Below are 20,079 nucleotides of genomic sequence, written 5' to 3' on the forward strand. Positions count from 1 at the left end.
ATTTGAGTTTGAGGAGTAAAGATCTAAACACTAGAGATTTCACACTAGGAAAATAGTAAATTTCCTGTTTTATTACCAAGATAAAACAGGTTGGCCACCACCTGGGAGGATGTAATCTGCTGAGTTCCTCTTAGTTATCTGAGCTGAGTTCCTCTTGGTTATCTGTGCTGTGTTCCTCTTGGTTATCTGTGCTGTATTTCTCTTGTTTATCTGTGCTGTGTTCCTCTTGGTTATCTACATTGTGTTCCTCTTGGTTATCTGTGCTGTGTTCCTCTTGGTTATCTGTGCTGTGTTCCTCCTGGTTATCTGTGCTGTGTTCCTCTTGGTTATCTTTATTCACCTAGTTGTGTTTGCGGGGGTTGAGCTTGAGCTCTTTCGGCCCGCCTCTCAACTGTCAATCAACTTTTTACTAACTACTTTTTTTCCACACAACACACACATCAGGAAGCAGCCCGTGACAGCTGACTAACTCCCAGGTACCTATTTACTGCTCGGTAACAGGGCATTCAGGGATGAAAGAAACTTTGCCCATTTGTTTCTGCCTGGTGCGGGAATCGAACACGCGCCACAAAATTACGAGTCCTGCGCGCTATCCACCAGGCTACCAGGCCCCTTGGTCTTGGTTATCTGTGCTGTGATCCTCTTGGTTATCAGTGCTGTGTTATTCTAGGTTATCTGTGTTGTGGTCCTCTTGGTTATCTGTGCTGTGTTCCACTTGGTTATCTGCCCTGTGTTCCTCTTCGTTTTCTGTGCTGTGTTCCTCTTGGTTATCTGTGCTGTGCTCCTCTTTGTTTTCTGTGCTGTGTTCCTCGTGGTTATCTGTGCTGTGTTTCTCGTAGTTATCTGTGCTGTGTTTCTCGTGGTTATCTGTGCTGTGTTTCTCGTGGTTATCTGTGCTGTGTTTCTCGTGGTTATCTGTGCTGTGTTTCTCGTGGTTATCTGTGCTGTGTTCCCCTTGGTAATCTGTGCTGTGTTCCTCTTGATTATCTGTGCTGTGTTCCTCTTCGATTTCTGTGCTGTGTTCCTCGTGGTTATCTGTGCTGTGTGTCTCGTGGTTATCTGTGTTGTGTTTCTCGTGGTTATCTGTGCTGTGTTTCTCGTGGTTATCTGTGCTGTTTCTCGTGGTTATCTGTGTTGTGTTTCTCGTGGTTATCTGTGCTGTGTTCTTCTTCGTTTTCTGTGCTGTGTTCCTCTTGGTTATCTATGCTGTGTTCCTCTTGGTTATCTATGCTGTGTTTCTCGTCGTTATCTGTGCTGTGTTTCTCGTCGTTATCTGTGCTGTGTTTCTCGTGGTTATCTGTGCTGTGTTCCTCATGGTTATCTGTGCTGTGTTCCTCTTGGTTATCTGTGCTGTGTTTCTCGTGGTTATCTTTGCTGTGTTTCTCGTGGTTATCTGTGCTGTGTTCCTCTTGGTTATCTGTGCTGTGCTCCTCTTGGTTATCTGTGCTGTGTTCCTCTTGGTTATCATTGCTGTGCTCCTCTTGGTTATCTGTGCTGTGTTCCTCTTGGTTATCATTGCTGTGCTCCTCTTGGTTATCTGTGCTGTGTTTCTCGAGGTTATGTGTTTTGTGTTTCTCGTGGTTATCTGTGCTGTTTTTCTTTTGGTTATCTGTGCTGTGTTCCTCTTAGTTATCTGTGCTGTGTATCTCGTGGTTATCTGTGCTGTGTTTCTCGTGGTTATCTGTGCTGTGTTTCTCTTCGTTATCTGTGTTGTGTTTCTCGTGGTTATCTGTGCTGTGTTTCTCGTGGTTATCTGTGCTGTGTTTCTTGTGGTTATCTGTGCTGTGTTCCTCATGGTTATCTGTGCTGTGTTCCTCTTGGTTATCTGTGCTGTGTTCCTCTTAGTTATCTGTGCTGTGTTTCTCGTGGTTATCTTTGCTGTGTTTCTCGTGGTTATCTGTGCTGTGTTCCTCTTGGTTATCTGTGCTGTGCTCCTCTTGGTTATCTGTGCTGTGTTCCTCTTGGTTATCATTGCTGTGCTCCTCTTGGTTATCTGTGCTGTGTTCCTCTTGGTTATCATTGCTGTGCTCCTCTTGGTTATCTGTGCTGTGTTTCTCGAGGTTATGTGTTTTGTGTTTCTCGTGGTTATCTGTGCTGTTTTTCTTTTGGTTATCTGTGCTGTGTTCCTCTTAGTTATCTGTGCTGTGTTTCTCGTGGTTATCTGTGCTGTGTTTCTCGTGGTTATCTGTGCTGTGTTTCTCTTCGTTATCTGTGTTGTGTTTCTCGTGGTTATCTGTGCTGTGTTTCTCGTGGTTATCTGTGCTGTGTTTCTTGTGGTTATCTGTGCTGTGTTCCTCATGGTTATCTGTGCTGTGTTCCTCTTGGTTATCTGTGCTGTGTTCCTCTTAGTTATCTGTGCTGTGTTTCTCGTGGTTATCTTTGCTGTGTTTCTCGTGGTTATCTGTGCTGTGTTCCTCTTGGTTATCTGTGCTGTGTTCCTCTTGGTTATCTGTGCTGTGTTTCTCGTGGTTATCTTTGCTGTGTTTCTCGTGGTTATCTGTGCTGTGTTTCTCGTGGTTATCTGTGCTGTGCACCCCTAAATGTGCGATGCTGAAACCCCCTCTCCAAGATCAAGAGGTGTACAGGGTGATTCCTGAGTGAATTTCAAGAACTCCAGTGTACACTACAGGTCGACCGACGGTAGTGGGAGTGTGGCTGCCAAGGTTGGTTGTTTGTTCCAGCAGAGAGTGGCTGGGGGACGTTGTCCGCCTGGACGCAAGTAACAGTCTGGTGCAACAACCAGAGATCTCTTTAGAGGTTTAAGTTCCATAAGCCAAATCCCTCTCAGGCCAGAACAGATATTGGTGGCCTGTCCAGGATCTATTAATGTAACACTGCTATAAGCACTGTTAGAGTAACACTGCTATAAGATTGTTAGGATAACACTGCTATAAGCACTGTTAGGATAATGCTGCTATGAGCACTGTTAGGGGAACACTTCAATAAGCACTGTTAGGGTAACACTGCTATAAGCACTGTTAGGATAACACTGCTATGAGCACTGTTAGGGTAACACTGCTATATAAACAAAGTTAGGTAAGCACTGTTAGGGTAATGCTGCTATGAGCACTGTTAGGGAAACACTGCTATAAGCACTGTTAGGGTAACACTGCTATAAGCACTGTTAGGATAACACTGCTATGAGCACTGTTAGGGTAACACTGCTATATAAACAAAGTTAGGTAAGCACTGTTAGGGTAATGCTGCTATAAACACTGTTAGGGTAACACTGCTATAGGCACTGTTAGGGTAACACTGCTATAAGCACTGTTAGGGTAACACTGCTATAGGCACTGTTAGGATAACACTGCTATATAAACAAAGTTAGGTAAGCAGTGTGAGGTAATCAGTGTTGGGAAAGAGGAACACGTTTAGGAGAGACTCAGCAGTGTTCCAGGAACCCAGAGGTTGCCAGGTCGACCAATGTGTTAAGAAAACGAGTCATATTATGCGTCGTCCTGGACAGGTTAGCTGCGGCTCCGGCTTGACAACACAGCTCCAGTTTTTATACAGCGCGGACCCAGTGAACTGTGAGAGGTGCCAGCGATCTCCTTGGGGAACATCTCTCAATACATCCTTAAGCGCCCGGGGAACCCCACACCAGCCTCACGTGTCCCGCCAGCAACACCTACTGAACCATTCACCTGCCACAGGTCTTGGTCAGTATCACCTCCTCTCAAGCAGTCGTCAACACCTTCACCTCTCCAGCAGAAGCCACGATGAAGTTCTTGCTGCTCTCAGCTCTGTTGTTGACGGTGAGTGGAGCTTTTTAATACCTTGGTTCCAGAGGGACAAGGTCAGTATTCAATCACAATATAATTTAATAATAATGGTATAATAAGTATTATAATAAGTATAAATATAATGGAATGTGAAAAAATCACGAAATTCAGAGATAGCACCATCAATGGAGTCCAAGAAATGTGTAAGTACTTCATTCATAATGATGTACTGTCGGGAAGTACAGCGAATTACCCAAAATTTGCTTACTGTAGGTAATGCATGCCTGACTGTAAAGCTGTGGAGCAAGACTAGTGACAAGCTGTGGGTGGGTGTGGAGCAAGACTAGTGACAAGCTGTGGGTGGGTGTGGAGCAAGACTAGTGACAAGCTGTGGGTGGGTGTGGAGCAAGACTAGTGACAAGCTGTGGGTGGGTGTGGAGCAAGACTAGTGACAAGCTGTGGGTGGGTGTGGAGCAAGACTAGTGACAAGCTGTGGATGGGTGGAGAGCAAGACTAGTGACAAGCTGAGGGTGGGTGTGGAGCAAGACTAGTGACAAGCTGTGGGTGGGTGTGGAGCAGGACTAGTGACAAGCTGAGGGTGGGTGTGGAGCAAGACTAGTGACAAGCTGTGGGTGGGTGTGGAGCAGGACTAGTGACAAGCTGAGGGTGGGTGTGGAGCAAGACTAGAGACAAGCTGTGGGTGAGTGTGGAGCAAGACTAGTGACAAGCTGTGGGTGGGTGTGGAGCAAGACTAGTGACAAGCTGTGGGTGAGTGTGGAGCAAGACTAGTGACAAGCTGTGGGTGGGTGTGGAGCAAGACTAGAGACAAGCTGTGGGTGGGTGTGGAGCAAGACTAGTGACAAGCTGAGGGTGGGTGTGGAGCAAGACTAGTGACAAGCTGTGGGTGGGTGTGGAGCAAGACTAGTGACAAGCTGAGGGTGGGTGTGGAGCATGACTAGTGACAAGCTGTGGGTGGGTGTGGAGCAGGACAAGTGACAAGCTGAGGGTGGGTGTGGAGCAAGACTAGTGACAAGCTGTGGGTGGGTGTGGAGCAGGACTAGTGACAAGCTGAGGGTGGGTGTGGAGCAAGACTAGTGACAAGCTGTGGGTGGGTGTGGAGCAAGACTAGTGACAAGCTGTGGGTGGGTGTGGAGCAGGACTAGTGACAAGCTGAGGGTGGGTGTGGAGCAAGACTAGTGACAAGCTGTGAGTGGGTGTGGAGCAGGACTAGTGACAAGCTGAGGGTGGGTGTGGAGCAAGACTAGAGACAAGCTGTGGGTGAGTGTGGAGCAAGACTAGTGACAAGCTGTGGGTGGGTGTGGAGCAAGACTAGTGACAAGCTGTGGGTGGGTGTGGAGCAAGACTAGTGACAAGCTGTGGGTGGGTGTGGAGCAAGACTAGTGACTAGCTGTGGGTGGGTGTAGAGCAGGACTAGTGTCAGAAAATCCGACACCATTTAATAATCATACAGATAATAGCTGTATTGTATAAACAAGTTAACCCATAGAAAACATAACTTGTAGTGGAATTACCGTCTATAGAAAATGGGATATCATCACCACATACTATTATATTCACCACCTATTATGGTGGGAATTATTCTTAAATACATTAGTCTTTGGACTTTACCATCATAAAAACATCTCATATAAATTAACTTAATTATCAATATTGAAGTAGAGTAAATGTGACCCTTCTATCACTTTCTGTCATCTGGACAATGTAAGCCAGGCGTCAGGAGTGAGGAAGGAGGGGCAGCCATTGTTGTTGTCACCTCCGAGACGCGTGGAGCAAATTCGGCTCCTATTATATCTGGACAATGTCGGCCAGTAGCGTCAGTAGTATGGAGTGTTAGACATTGCCATTGTTTATACTAGACCAGAGGCTCACGGGAGCAAATTCGGCTCCTGTTAATTTTACTTGGACGAAGTGTTATGGAAACCAAAGGTGTACCATCTTCAACACGCTGTCAACAAATCAAGTTAAGTGTTCTTCCGAAACCCATGTATCTTTCATTTATGGCCATTAATGTCATTATATAGGGTGGTTCGGTTAGAGCACGTGGTAGCCTCAAACTAAAGGTAATTAGCCCAGGTCTTCATTGTTCCATGTACAGTGTTTCTCTGATATAGCTGTCATATATAGGAATCTGGCTTTACAGCTAGCGCCCTTTTGACAGGTCAAGACGAGGAAGGCTTTGTGCATCAGTTACCAGGGTGATGGAAGCTACCTCAAAGAGGGAAAATGTGGTCTCTACATCCTGGTTATACCTGGTGGATTAAGGTCAGCTGTACTATAAGATAAGGAACCTCTTCAATGTATGTAGTCTATTACTGTAGTTTGATTGGCTGCATATATATAAATTAATATAAACCCCCCTAATGTGTAGAGGATCGATTTGTGAGATTATGAGATTATTGCAGAAATACAGTCCACTTATCATTATACAAATTGCTATCGAAGTATATAAATTAACGTAAATATAAATTCATATAAATTAAATAAATATAAATCTTACAGGTCGGTTCCCACATTATTTGGTCATCTTCGAACCGGATGACGGATTATTTGATCCTTTGAACCCACATTTGGTCATCTTAGTACCGGATGAACCAGTTAAACAGTGGATTCATTAAATATACTAGTGCAGTGTGATTTAAACAAAGCCAGCAGTCAAAGACGGCAGCGTAGCCTCGAGGGAGCTCAGGAGCCTCCCTCAGCCCAGTTAAGCCTTAGTCAGCGGTTTCATGTACACCCACAGATTTGGTGGAGTGTTATTCTGTGAAATGACAGCGCTAATATAGAAGCCAGCCAAATTAGTGACTGTGTCGCGAGATTGTTCACGGATTTCGTGGTGTTAAATTTCGCGAGAGATTATCTACGAATTTTGTGGAGTTTATTTCGCGAGGTCACTAATAATATTTAATACTTCTTGATAATATTAGAAGTTTCATAGAGGCTAATTAAGAGGCTATTATTAATAATTGTGTATATTATTTCTCCAAAATAGAGAATTATTTAATATATATTGCACTAGTGATCACAGTATAATATTTACTAATTGCCAACCCACAACAGGGTAGGATATTATCATTGACTAGTTGAACTATTATTGCTCATCCTAGTCCCATTATTACCATAGTCAGTTGTACTATATTGAATAACCTAACACCATTAATGAATGGTCCAGACCCTATTTTGGGTGTAATTTTTATCAACTCGAGTTGAGTTGTATATATAATAATTTACTTATGGTCATTACACCTTTGAGTGATTAATTAGTGTCTCTACCATCCTAGGGTGATATAGAAGAGCTAACCTATAGGTACTTCCAATGACACTGGTTTATCACTCAAATCATTAGTGAGTATGATTGTATATATATAATGTGTATTAATTTTAAGTGCTAACCTCTAGTAGAGGTAGGATTATTGCGTAGTGAGTGCAGAATTTGACCCTAGGCTACCATAAGTGTTTGTTCAGTATTATGAGCGACCCAAGTACAAGCCCCACAAGGCTTCACCAACTAGCCAGTATGGATAATGCAGGGAGAATGAAAAGAACCCTTGCAGGTCTTAAAGGCCACTTAACAAGACAGATCAAGAAATGTGAAGATTTGTCACAACAATCTCAAGTTGATTATGCTGACCTGGAAAGCTATTATCAAGCAGCTGCCGGTAAATTTGAGCAAATCAAATGCCAAATAGCAACATATGTGGCTGAACTCGCCAACACCAATTTATCAGAAACAGAAATAGACGACATTATGGTTGATCTTGCGAATTATGAAGATCACACTCAGGCCACGTTACAGCCTTATGTCAAATTAATTGCCCAGAACAAGGCAACAGCAACAACAACAACAGTTGCATCTAATACGAGTCAAGCAGAAGCTCGACTCCCTCCAATTAATTTACCCACTTTCTCAGGAAAAGATGAGGAAGATTGGGACGAATTTTGGAACAAATTCGTTGACCTTGTAGACTCAAAACAATCTTTACCAAAGAGTAGTAAATTCTCTTATTTGCAAGGCCAATTATCAGGTGAGGCTAAAACAGTAGTATCCCATCTGAGATTAACTAATGACGGCTATGATCTGGCAGTAAAACTCCTCAAGGATAATTATGCTGATCCAGAAGTAAGAACATCACATTTAGTTCATGAGCTGTTGCATTTACCCCCACCGGAGGCTTCAGCTGATTCACTCCAAGTCTTCAAGCTGGAGATAGAATCACTGATCAATGCCCTAAGCCTGACAGCAGATACAAACGGGGCTGAGTGGGTCTTGAAAATAATTGTCCAGGAGAAAATACCTAGGGACATATTGAGACAAATGAGTGCTCATTACAATAAAAGCATCTTATCTATGAATGAAATATCTGAAGGTTTAAAGTCAGTAGTTCATCAATTACGAACACATGACAAATTAAAACCACCAAGTAAACCCTCAGAAACCAATAATAGTAAACCACAGAGTACCAAAGGTACTCCAAATCAATCTAGACAATATAATTCAACACCAAAGTGGAACAGTGGCAGTGTGGGCGTATATGCAGTGGGACCCTCCAAGCCTATAGTTACTGTGTCACCCAAGAACGTGACACCAAAGGGTACTGGAAGCTATGGAACATGTTTGTTCTGCAATGAGAAACATTCAATGTACCACTGCCCTAATTTTCCTGATAGTGACGCCCGTGTTGAGCGACTCAAAGATTTGCAACATTGCACGAGGTGCCTCAGGAAACATAACATCAACGACTGTGAGACCCAATTACACATCTGTAATAGGTGTAACAAAGGTCAGCACCATGCATCATTGTGCAGAGACACCAAAACAACGTCTCCAAACCCCAAGGTGGAAGATAGCATTCCCACCTCAGTACAGTACTGCAAGGTGCAACAAACAAAGAGTGTCCAATCGGCAAAATCTAAAGGTAATACGACTTTGCCTACTGCCCAAATTACCATCCTGAATAAAAGGGCCAAGGTCCATACCCGTGGGTTGTTTGACCAAGGATCCCAGAGAACATTTGTCACTAAAAAGTTGGCAGATGAACTACAATTAAGGCCTGTAGCCCAGATGTCATTCAATATCTCAGGGTTTATAACAGATGCAGGACCTCAAGTCTACCAGGTGGTACAACCATCAGTACGTTTAGGCAGGTACGTCTGTCGAGTACAAGCCATTGTGGTGGACAAAATACCAGTAGACCTACAAGTTCAAGGTCTGAGAGCAACAGCCAAATTCCTGAGAAATAGAGGAATAAAATTGGAAGATAATATTAAGTCTGATCACCTCACCGACTTCGGTCTCCTTGTAGGGACAGACTATTGTCATCGATTCATCGGTAGCCCTACTAAATATCAGGGCATAACCATGTTAAACTCTGCAGGAGGTAAATTACTCTCAGGCCCAGTATCAAGCCTGAGGAGACCTATGCCTGCAGATAAACAATACCAATAGAAATCTAAATTTGTCAGCTGATTATATTTCTCCAGTAGCATTATACTAAGGAGATTACAGCTGACTATACCAACAGAGGTTGATGTTAGTATCATCATTTAAAGCTGAGGATGAGTTCATGAGGCCTCAGTGGCAAATCAGTGAACAGTAGCCTAATACAGCTACAAGTCACTGCGACCAATGTCACTGAACCCACTGCAGTCTCAGAACCATACTTTACTTTAATGATGAGCTATTCAATCTTCTGAATCAATTAACTAAATTAAACCCCAATAAATCTGATGACTGATTTGATACATTTATTATCAAGATGTATTCCATGGGCCTCAGTGTTTATATATCAGTGACTAGTTACCTGAACAAACTTCAAGTTATATCTAATGTCACTGATCTCACTGCAGTCCCTGAATCATACTTGACTGTAGTACTTAATCACATCCAGTCTTCTGGGTTAAATAATATGTAATTAGGCTTGAATATTAGCCTTTCAAGAGTTGACAGGGAAATGAAATCGCATTAGACTTCTAACCCCTGCAACTCTAGTACGGGACATCCGTCCTGTACGAACAGACGCACAAATGTGTGATTACTAACTACTAACAGCAAATTAATCTAATAATTCGAAGGAGGAGTATCGGTGTTCGTCTGTTCTAAATAGGACTTCGACCCGTGAGCAGCCCCTGGGGAATTATGTCGGAAAATCCGACACCATTTAATAATCATACAGATAATAGCTGTATTGTATAAACAAGTTAACCCATAGAAAACATAACTTGTAGTGGAATTACCGTCTATAGAAAATGGGATATCATCACCACATACTATTATATTCACCACCTATTATGGTGGGAATTATTCTTAAATACATTAGTCTTTGGACTTTACCATCATAAAAACATCTCATATAAATTAACTTAATTATCAATATTGAAGTAGAGTAAATGTGACCCTTCTATCACTTTCTGTCATCTGGACAATGTAAGCCAGGCGTCAGGAGTGAGGAAGGAGGGGCAGCCATTGTTGTTGTCACCTCCGAGACGCGTGGAGCAAATTCGGCTCCTATTATATCTGGACAATGTCGGCCAGTAGCGTCAGTAGTATGGAGTGTTAGACATTGCCATTGTTTATACTAGACCAGAGGCTCACGGGAGCAAATTCGGCTCCTGTTAATTTTACTTGGACGAAGTGTTATGGAAACCAAAGGTGTACCATCTTCAACACGCTGTCAACAAATCAAGTTAAGTGTTCTTCCGAAACCCATGTATCTTTCATTTATGGCCATTAATGTCATTATATAGGGTGATTCGGTTAGAGCACGTGGTAGCCTCAAACTAAAGGTAATTAGCCCAGGTCTTCATTGTTCCATGTACAGTGTTTCTCTGATATAGCTGTCATATATAGGAATCTGGCTTTACAGCTAGCGCCCTTTTGACAGGTCAAGACGAGGAAGGCTTTGTGCATCAGTTACCAGGGTGATGGAAGCTACCTCAAAGAGGGAAAATGTGGTCTCTACATCCTGGTTATACCTGGTGGATTAAGGTCAGCTGTACTATAAGATAAGGAACCTCTTCAATGTATGTAGTCTATTACTGTAGTTTGATTGGCTGCATATATATAAATTAATATAAACCCCCCCTAATGTGTAGAGGATCGATTTGTGTGATTATGAGATTATTGCAGAAATACAGTCCACTTATCATTATACAAATTGCTATCGAAGTATATAAATTAACGTAAATATAAATTCATATAAATTAAATAAATATAAATCTCACAGGTCGGTTCCCACAACTAGTGACAAGCTGTGGGTGGGTGTGGAGCAAGACTAGTGACAAGCTGTGGGTGGGTGTGGAGCAAGACTAGTGACAAGCTGTGGGTGGGTGTGGAGCAAGACTAGTGATAAGTTGTGGGTGGGTGTGGAGCAAGACTAGTGACAAGCTGTTGGTGGGTGTGAAGCAAGTCTAGAGACAAGCTGTTGGTGGGTGTGGAGCAAGACTAGTGACAAGCTGAGGGTGGGTGTGGAGCAAGACTAGTGACAAGCTGAGGTTGGGTGTGGAGCAAGACTAGTGACAAGCTGAGGTTGGGTGTGGAGCAAGACTAGTGAGAAGCTGTGGGTGGGTGTGGAGCAAGACTAGTAATTGTGACTCACCGTAGATGAAAAGTGTCTTGTATAGTGACTTTTGTTAGCCTCTTGTTGAATCACTTGTGATATAAAAACTATAATCGATGTGTATATGTATTTGGGTAAATGATACGATCTAAATAAACTAGCTTCAAAAGATTGTCACTTGCTTAGCTAAACGAACTATGGTGTTCAGTTCCTGAACCCATTATGTGCCTCTGTAACCCTTTCCACCTTTCCACATACTTATTCTATGAGCGGTAGTGAACCCCAAACCCATCCTGCCAGCGGTTGTGAACCTCATACCCATTCTGCGAGCGGTATTGAACCCCATACCCATCCTGCGAGCGGTAGTGAACCTCATACCCATCCTGCAAGCAGTAGTGAACTCCATACCCAACCTGTGAGTGGCAATGGACTCTGTAACCATCCTTTAGATGGTTCCAAATCCATTTCCTTTAAGTGCTTATAGATCCCCTATCCTTTCCCTATTAAGGAAAGGGTTACAGAGGAATATAATGAGTTTAGGAACTGAACACCATAGTTCATTTAGCTAAGCTCGTGGCAATCTTTTGACACTAGTTACTCAATTGTTAATGTTATAAATACATGAACATATTAGTATATTTGGTAGCAGTCTTTCTTGTAAACATATGTTGTTGAAATTGACTGAAAGGGTAAGATAAATGATTCTATCACGAATCTTCTCAATATTTCTTACGTTTTTCTTCACTGTCGAGGGTAATTGAAAAATTAACTCTTCAAAGTTCAATTTCACATTTTGGACCATATATTGGATTGTGAGTGGTAATGAACTTTTGAAAGTTAATATTATAATTACCCTCGACAGTGAAGAAAAACGTAAGAAATATTGAGAAGACACGTGTTAGAATCACTAATTTTTTGTATGTTTGTTTTTGTATATGACCCTTTCAGTCATATACAAAAACACATGCACATATATATATATTCAATCATTTACACAAATCTATATAACTAAAAATGGAAATGTTCGTTTGTTCAAAATCGCTAATCTCCAAAAGTACTTAGCCGATTGCTTTGAAATTTTCACACAATGTTCCATTCGCATCCGAGCAGATTTTTATATACATATTACATAGATGTCACGTTTGAGACGGTAAAAAAACATGCTTTTTCTGAAAAAAAGAATATTTATTTTCACATGCTGTTGTAATCCACAAGTTAGTAGGAATTATTAGCTAGAGGATCATTACTACAACACTTAACGAATGATGAGTGGAAGTACATGTAAGTAGACAGACTATGGATCACATATCTAAGAAAGGTCAATGGATTAAGAACGAAGCTGTTTAGCCAAATTAATAATTCCTGGAAAGAGGAATTATTCTTCATCAGGCTTCCAGGATCAAGGTTACCGCTCTAGGGATAAGGTTAATCGGATTATACCTTCCTTGAGAGGCGGGGTGAAATGTTTGAGGCCATGGCTGACTGGAGTCAGTCTGATTGTGGGAGTTGAACTAGCAAGTCCTTTGGATCCCCGTTTGCGGCAGAAGCGAAGTGTAGCAGACAGCTATGCGAGAACCTGATGTGATCTTAGTGACGAAGTTAAGTCTGCAGTATGTGAGTATTGAATGAAAGACTAACCGAGTGTGGAGCGTTGTAGTAATCATTCCGTATTAGGGACTTAGCCGGAAGTTACGAGTGTGGGTGGTGATCGCCGAGGTCAAGTGGTCTATGGGTATTGGAAGTGTATTGACCTAATAGAGTATGTTAATATGTATTTATTTGTCAGAGTCTATTCTTTGTAATTAAATGACAAAACCCAACGGCCTTTAAATACCTTCCATATGTTCATTCATTGTGTTCCAGTACAAACCTAGTGGTACGCCTCAAGGGTCTGGTGGGTGTAGGAGTATAGGTGGTAGTAACGGTTGCTGAGGCAAGGTGTTATGTGTTGTGTATTCGCTGTGTTCGGAATGAACCGGGGTTCAGCGTCACGACATATTTGGGGGCAGCGCAAACAGGTTTGGAACACTTTGAGAGATGAAGGAAGTGTGTTACTGGTTTAGTTGGTGAGGGAATGTTCGGGAAATGGTAGACGTCGGGTTGTGGTGAGAATGGGAGTTTCCAGACGGAGGAAAGAAGGGTCAGGTGAGACCAGGGCAGAGGAGTTAGTTAATTAAAGGGACTAGGCCATTGTGGGGCACATGTGGTGTTTATTTCTTTCTTTCCAGATTCCCGCAACGAGAGACGGCTAAGATGCAAGCCTGGACCACTGAAGCATCGGGATCCAAAACAAGTGCAGTGTTCGTAGTGCGGATTATACAGTGTTCGTAGTGCGGATTATACAGTGTTCGTAGTGCGGATTATACAGTGTTCGTAGCGCGGATTATACAGTGTTCGTAGCGCGGATTATACAGCGTGGCGAGGTAAACTAGCGCGGGTGAATGTGGGCCAGCGTGGGCCATGTGCGGGCCAAGCAAGCCTCACCTTGGAGCTTGTTTTATATCGTCGGTATGGTGGTAATAGTGAGAAACCGTTGCTAAGGTGAAATTAAGCGTGAAAACTACGTAATTTAAAGTTAATTAAATTTCATGTAACGTGTAAATCGAATATTTTAAGGATAATGAAATATTACCTAAAGTACTGTGCGAGTTCCGGCGTTGTCAGGAGTAGATACAGAAAATAGGCGCAGTGAATTATGGACGCCTTGGCATAGCGAGCGACGCATAATTTGACGTCTGGGGTTCGCCGTCTAGTGTACCCTGGAGAGGGCCATGGAGATTTTTAGTGGGTGCAGGTAGCATTATGGAGAGTGTTACCTTGGGACACGGGGAGCGTGTCCCGTTGGTGGGGGTGTGTGGCGCCGGGAGTAGTGCATGGTTGTGTATTGGCGCTTGTACGCAAGGGTGTGTAGTATAATGCACCTGTAGTGGCTTATTAAACGTCAGCGTAATGCATAGTATTTACTGTAGTGAAATGTGCATGTTTTGACTGTTGATATTATGGATGTAGTATAGTGCATGACATTGTTGGCATTGTAGCGCCAAGGTGTAGCATGTGTAGCATAACTGGTTGTTGTAACACTGGGTGTATTGTAGACATTAGCGTTGAAGAATGTTAACGCAGGTGGTAGAGTGTGGCGGGTGGCCACTACACAAGAAATTATGCCTGACGAGTGTTGGTCAGGTAATTAACGGATTACCAAAGAAAAGGGAGTGTGTGTGGCGTCTGGTTACTTATTGGTGGTGACGTCTCGTGGTGTTTTGATGCGCTCTGGCGCAAGGCATTTGCCTGTGGTGGTAATGGTGTTGGGAGACACCGTGTATGTTGTGTTGATGGCGTTGAAGACGCTGTGTGTGTGTTGAGGGCGTTGGGGACGCCGTGTGTTGTGTTGAGGGCGTTGGGGACGCCGTGTGTTGTGTTGATGGCGTTGGGGACGCCGGGTGTTGTGTTGATGGCGTTGGGGACGCCGTGTGTTGTGGTGATGGCGTTGGGGCCTCCGGGTGTTGTATTGATGGCGTTGGAGACGCCGTGTGTTGGGTTGATAGCGTTGGGGACGCCGGGTGTTGTGTTGAGGGCGTTGTGGACGCCGTGTGTTGTGGTGATGGCGTTGGGGACGCCGGGTGTTGTGTTGATGGCGATGGGAACGCCGTGTGTTGTGTTGATGGCATTGGGGACGCCGAGAGTTGATGGCATTTGGGACGCCATTGGGTGGTGTAGTGTGGTGACGTGTGGACGCCTGGTATGGAGTGTGGTGTTGTGGAGTATATGGTGGCGCAGGGGCGCCAGGTAGTGGTCGGTAAGGTGAGTATCGGCGTAGCAAGGTCGGTGCGTTAGGACGTAGGAAGTGGTTGTGGGGATGTGTGTCGTTATAATGAGGTCATCAGTGGTAGGGATGACCAGAGGTAATGGTTTGTCGGAGTGGGTAAGTCTTATGTATAAGATGAAATATGGATAATTGCAGGAGTTGGTGGCTGCAGTAGGCGAGCCAAGTCGATATCTCTAGCAAAACTCATAAAAGACTAATAAAAATTCATTATTCTCATTAAAATTTTCATTCATTATATCGGAGTGGGTAAGTCTTATGGATAAGATTACAAGGTAGAATTTCAAAATTTCAGGTGTTGGTGGTTGCAGTGGGCGAGCGAAGTAGATATACTAATTTCTTATTAAGTTGTTACAGGAATCTCGCTAGAGGCGAGCCAGTGGCAGTATGATGTTTTAGTGACATAAGTTGGAAATTATGTTAATGAGATATTTATTGTGATAATATATGTGTATGTATATATTGTATATTACCTTATCGGCACCATTACTGAGTGTTAGGCTTGAGAAGGTCCCCCGGGATCATGACACAGAGCTTCAGGTAGAATAGAAGAGAAGCCATGAGGCTACACTCAGTAATTCTAGAAAAAAAGGGGGGAGGAAGTGAAGCCAACGTGACGTTATAGGCGAAATTCGCCCCCTGACATCAAGGCAGGGATAAGGGCCAGCTACAATGGCTTTGCAGCTGCGCTCAGGCTATATACGGGGAGAGAGTAAGGAGCCGAGGGGGTGTTATGTAATAATGGGATCGAGCCAGGGGGCTCCGAGGGAATATTTTGCAGGTACAGCGGTCGGGAAGGTGTGAATACAGGTGGACACACTCTGGGCGGATGGGCCTAGACCAGAGAGCTGTGAGGGATCTACAGCGTTCTGGGATTGGTGCCCTGGAACGAGACGTCAGCACAGACCCAAGGGAACATGACCCTGGGGTAGGAATCTCCGTTGCTCTGGAGGCCAGGATCACGTTAGCTCAGAGCAACGATGGGACATTGACAACATTCACCAGGCTGGACAGCCTGGGTTTTGTCTGGGTCATGGAGGATCTATGACCTAGCAACCATGGGACACGAAGACAAGAGAGGTGATGCTGCCAATTGTGGAGGAGGCCAGTTAAACATTGTGTGATCATTGTAAGCCTTATGTCAACAGTACAGGGTAAGATGTTAAATTATAATTAACTTATTACTAAGGATGAAGAACCTTAGATATATATGTGTTGTGTATATATTAATGACTAGTGTCATTTCTGTTTAAGTGCCAGCATTCTGGTCAATGTAATTTTATGTTTGTTTGTATGTAATTATCTGTCAGCAGTTTAGGTATATGTGCATTGTTGGAGATGGGAAAAATTATTACAGACTATTTAACCTGTGATATGATGTGAATAAAATGTATATGTTGGAGAAGTGTTGTGAGTCATGTCGGGGAAAATTTTAATTTATTGCAACGTGTGTATAATGAACTTATTGGATGATTTTTTAGTTGTACACATATGGTGGGTGCATCCTCCAGGTCCTTGCACTAATGGAACCATTGCAATGATGCATATGGGGACATATGCGTGTTTAAGGAGGGGAGTGGTGTTGTAATCCACAAGTTAGTAGGAATTATTAGCTAGAGGATCATTACTACAACACTTAACGAATGATGAGTGGAAGTACATGTAAGTAGACAGACTATGGATCACATATCTAAGAAAGGTCAATGGATTAAGACTGAAGCTGTTTAGCCAAATTAATAATTCCTTTAAAGAGGAATTATTCTTCGTCAGGCTTCCAGGATCAAGGTTACCGCTCTAGGGATAAGGTTAATCGGATTATACCTTCCTTGAGAGGCGGGGTGAAATGTTTGAGGCCATGGCTGACTGGAGTCAGTCTGATTGTGGGAGTTGAACTAGCAAGTCCTTTGGATCCCCGTTTGCGGCAGAAGCGAAGTGTAGCAGACAGCTATGCGAGAACCTGATGTGATCTTAGTGACGAAGTTAAGTCTGCAGTATGTGAGTATTGAATGAAAGACTAACCGGGTGTGGAGCGTTGTAGTAATCATTCCGTATTAGGGACTTAGGCGGAAGTTACGAGTGTGGGTGGTGATCGCGGAGGTCAAGTGGTCTATGGGTATTGGAAGTGTATTGACCTAATAGAGTATGTTAATATGTATTTATTTGTCAGAGTCTATTCTTTGTAATTAAATGACAAAACCCGACGGCCTTTAAATACCTTCCATATGTTCATTCATTGTGTTCCAGTACAAACCGAGTGGTACGCCTCAAGGGTCTGGTGGGTGTAGGAGTATAGGTGGTAGTAACGGTTGCTGAGGCAAGGTGTTATGTGTTGTGTATTCGCTGTGTTCGGAATGAACCGGGGTTCAGCGTCACGACATATCTGGTGGCAGCGCAAACAGGTTTGGAACACTTTGAGAGATGAAGGAAGTGTGTTACTGGTTTAGTTGGTGAGGGAATGTTCGGGAAATGGTAGCCGTCGGGTTGTGGTGAGAATGGGGGTTACTAGACGGAGGAAAGAAGGGTCAGGTGAGACCAGGGCAGAGGAGTTTGTTAATTAAAGGGACTAGGCCATTGTGGGGCACATGTGGGGTTTATTTCTTTCTTTCCAGATTCCCGCAACGAGAGACGGCTAAGATGCAAGCCTGGACCACTGAAGCATCGGGATCCAAAACAAGTGCAGTGTTCGTAGTGCGGATTATACAGTGTTCGTAGTGCGGATTATACAGTGTTCGTAGTGCGGATTATACAGTGTTCGTAGCGCGGATTATACAGTGTTCGTAGCGCGGATTATACAGCGTGGCGAGGTAAATAGCGCGGGTGAAAGTGGGCCAGCGTGGGCCATATGCGGGCCAAGCGATGGGTGGGCCAAGCAAGCCTCACCTTGGAGCTTGTTTTATATCGTCGGTATGGTGGTAATAGTGAGAAACCGTTGCTAAGGTGAAATTAAGCGTGAAAACTACGTAATTTAAAGTTAATTAAATTTCATGTAACGTGTAAATCGAATATTTTAAGGATAATGAAATATTACCTAAAGTACTGTGCGAGTTCCGGCGTTGTCAGGAGTAGATACAGAAAATAGGCGCAGTGAATTATGGACGCCTTGGCATAGCGAGCGACGCATAATTTGACGTCTGGGGTTCGCCGTCTAGTGTACCCTGGAGAGGGCCATGGAGATTTTTAGTGGGTGCAGGTAGCATTATGGAGAGTGTTACCTTGGGACACGGGGAGCGTGTCCCGTTGGTGGGGGTGTGTGGCGCCGGGAGTAGTGCATGGTTGTGTATTGGCGCTTGTACGCAAGGGTGTGTAGTATAATGCACCTGTAGTGGCTTATTAAACGTCAGCGTAATGCATAGTATTTACTGTAGTGAAATGTGCATGTTTTGACTGTTGATATTATGGATGTAGTATAGTGCATGACATTGTTGGCATTGTAGCGCCAAGGTGTAGCATGTGTAGCATAACTGGTTGTTGTAACACTGGGTGTATTGTAGACATTAGCGTTGAAGAATGTTAACGCAGGTGGTAGAGTGTGGCGGGTGGCCACTACACAAGAAATTATGCCTGACGAGTGTTGGTCAGGTAATTAACGGATTACCAAAGAAAAGGGAGTGTGTGTGGCGTCTGGTTACTTATTGGTGGTGACGTCTCGTGGTGTTTTGATGCGCTCTGGCGCAAGGCATTTGCCTGTGGTGGTAATGGTGTTGGGAGACACCGTGTATGTTGTGTTGATGGCGTTGAAGACGCTGTGTGTATGTTGAGGGCGTTGGGGACGCCGTGTGTTGTGTTGAGGGCGTTGGGGACGCCGTGTGTTGTGTTGATGGCGTTGGGGACGCCGGGTGTTGTGTTGATGGCGTTGGGGACGCCGTGTGTTGTGGTGATGGCGTTGGGGCCTCCGGGTGTTGTATTGATGGCGTTGGAGACGCCGTGTGTTGGGTTGATAGCGTTGGGGACGCCGGATGTTGTGTTGAGGGCGTTGTGGACGCCGTGTGTTGTGGTGATGGCGTTGGGGACGCCGGGTGTTGTGTTGATGGCGATGGGAACGCCGTGTGTTGTGTTGATGGCATTGGGGACGCCGAGAGTTGATGGCATTTGGGACGCCATTGGGTGGTGTAGTGTGGACGCCTGGTATGGAGTGTGGTGTTGTGGAGTATATGGTGGCGCAGGGGCGCCAGGTAGTGGTCGGTAAGGTGAGTATCGGCGTAGCAAGGTCGGTGCGTTAGGACGTAGGAAGTGGTTGTGGGGATGTGTGTCGTTATAATGAGGTCATCAGTGGTAGGGATGACCAGAGGTAATGGTTTGTCGGAGTGGGTAAGTCTTATGTATAAGATGAAATATGGATAATTGCAGGAGTTGGTGGCTGCAGTAGGCGAGCCAAGTCGATATCTCTAGCAAAACTCATAAAAGACTAATAAAAATTCATTATTCTCATTAAAATTTTCATTCATTATATCGGAGTGGGTAAGTCTTATGGATAAGATTACAAGGTAGAATTTCAAAATTTCAGGTGTTGGTGGTTGCAGTGGGCGAGCGAAGTAGATATACTAATTTCTTATTAAGTTGTTACAGGAATCTCGCTAGAGGCGAGCCAGTGGCAGTATGATGTTTTAGTGACATAAGTTGGAAATTATGTTAATGAGATATTTATTGTGATAATATATGTGTATGTATATATTGTATATTACCTTATCGGCACCATTACTGAGTGTTAGGCTTGAGAAGGTCCCCCGGGATCATGTCACAGAGCTTCAGGTAGAATAGAAGAGAAGCCATGAGGCTACACTCAGTAATTCTAGAAAAAAAGGGGGGAGGAAGTGAAGCCAACGTGACGTTATAGGCGAAATTCGCCCCCTGACATCAAAGCAGGGATAAGGGCCAGCTACAATGGCTTTGCAGCTGCGCTCAGGCTATATACGGGGAGAGAGTAAGGAGCCGAGGGGGTGTTATGTAATAATGGGATCGA

The 20,079-nt window shown here is 43.9% G+C and overlaps 1 protein-coding gene and 1 long non-coding RNA gene across 2 annotated transcripts in view; one reads left to right on the forward strand and one right to left on the reverse strand.

Moving 5' to 3' along the window:
- Positions 1 to 1,225: 1,225 nt before the first annotated feature.
- LOC138357822 (proteoglycan 4-like) lies at positions 1,226 to 2,299 on the reverse strand. Its single transcript, XM_069314999.1, has one exon. It carries the CDS (start codon positions 2,297 to 2,299, stop codon positions 1,226 to 1,228), a length of 1,074 nt encoding a protein of 357 aa, XP_069171100.1.
- Positions 2,300 to 3,591: 1,292 nt separating this feature from the next.
- The window catches only part of LOC138357844 (uncharacterized), a 42,973-nt gene continuing 26,485 nt past the window's right edge, over positions 3,592 to 20,079 (forward strand). The window contains exon 1 of the long non-coding RNA XR_011225160.1: positions 3,592 to 3,755. This is a non-coding gene — a long non-coding RNA (uncharacterized lncRNA). The remainder of the gene's footprint in view (positions 3,756 to 20,079) is intronic.

The sequence above is a fragment of the Procambarus clarkii genome, chromosome 80, assembly GCF_040958095.1.
Source record: "Procambarus clarkii isolate CNS0578487 chromosome 80, FALCON_Pclarkii_2.0, whole genome shotgun sequence".
Lineage (NCBI taxonomy): Eukaryota > Metazoa > Arthropoda > Malacostraca > Decapoda > Cambaridae > Procambarus > Procambarus clarkii.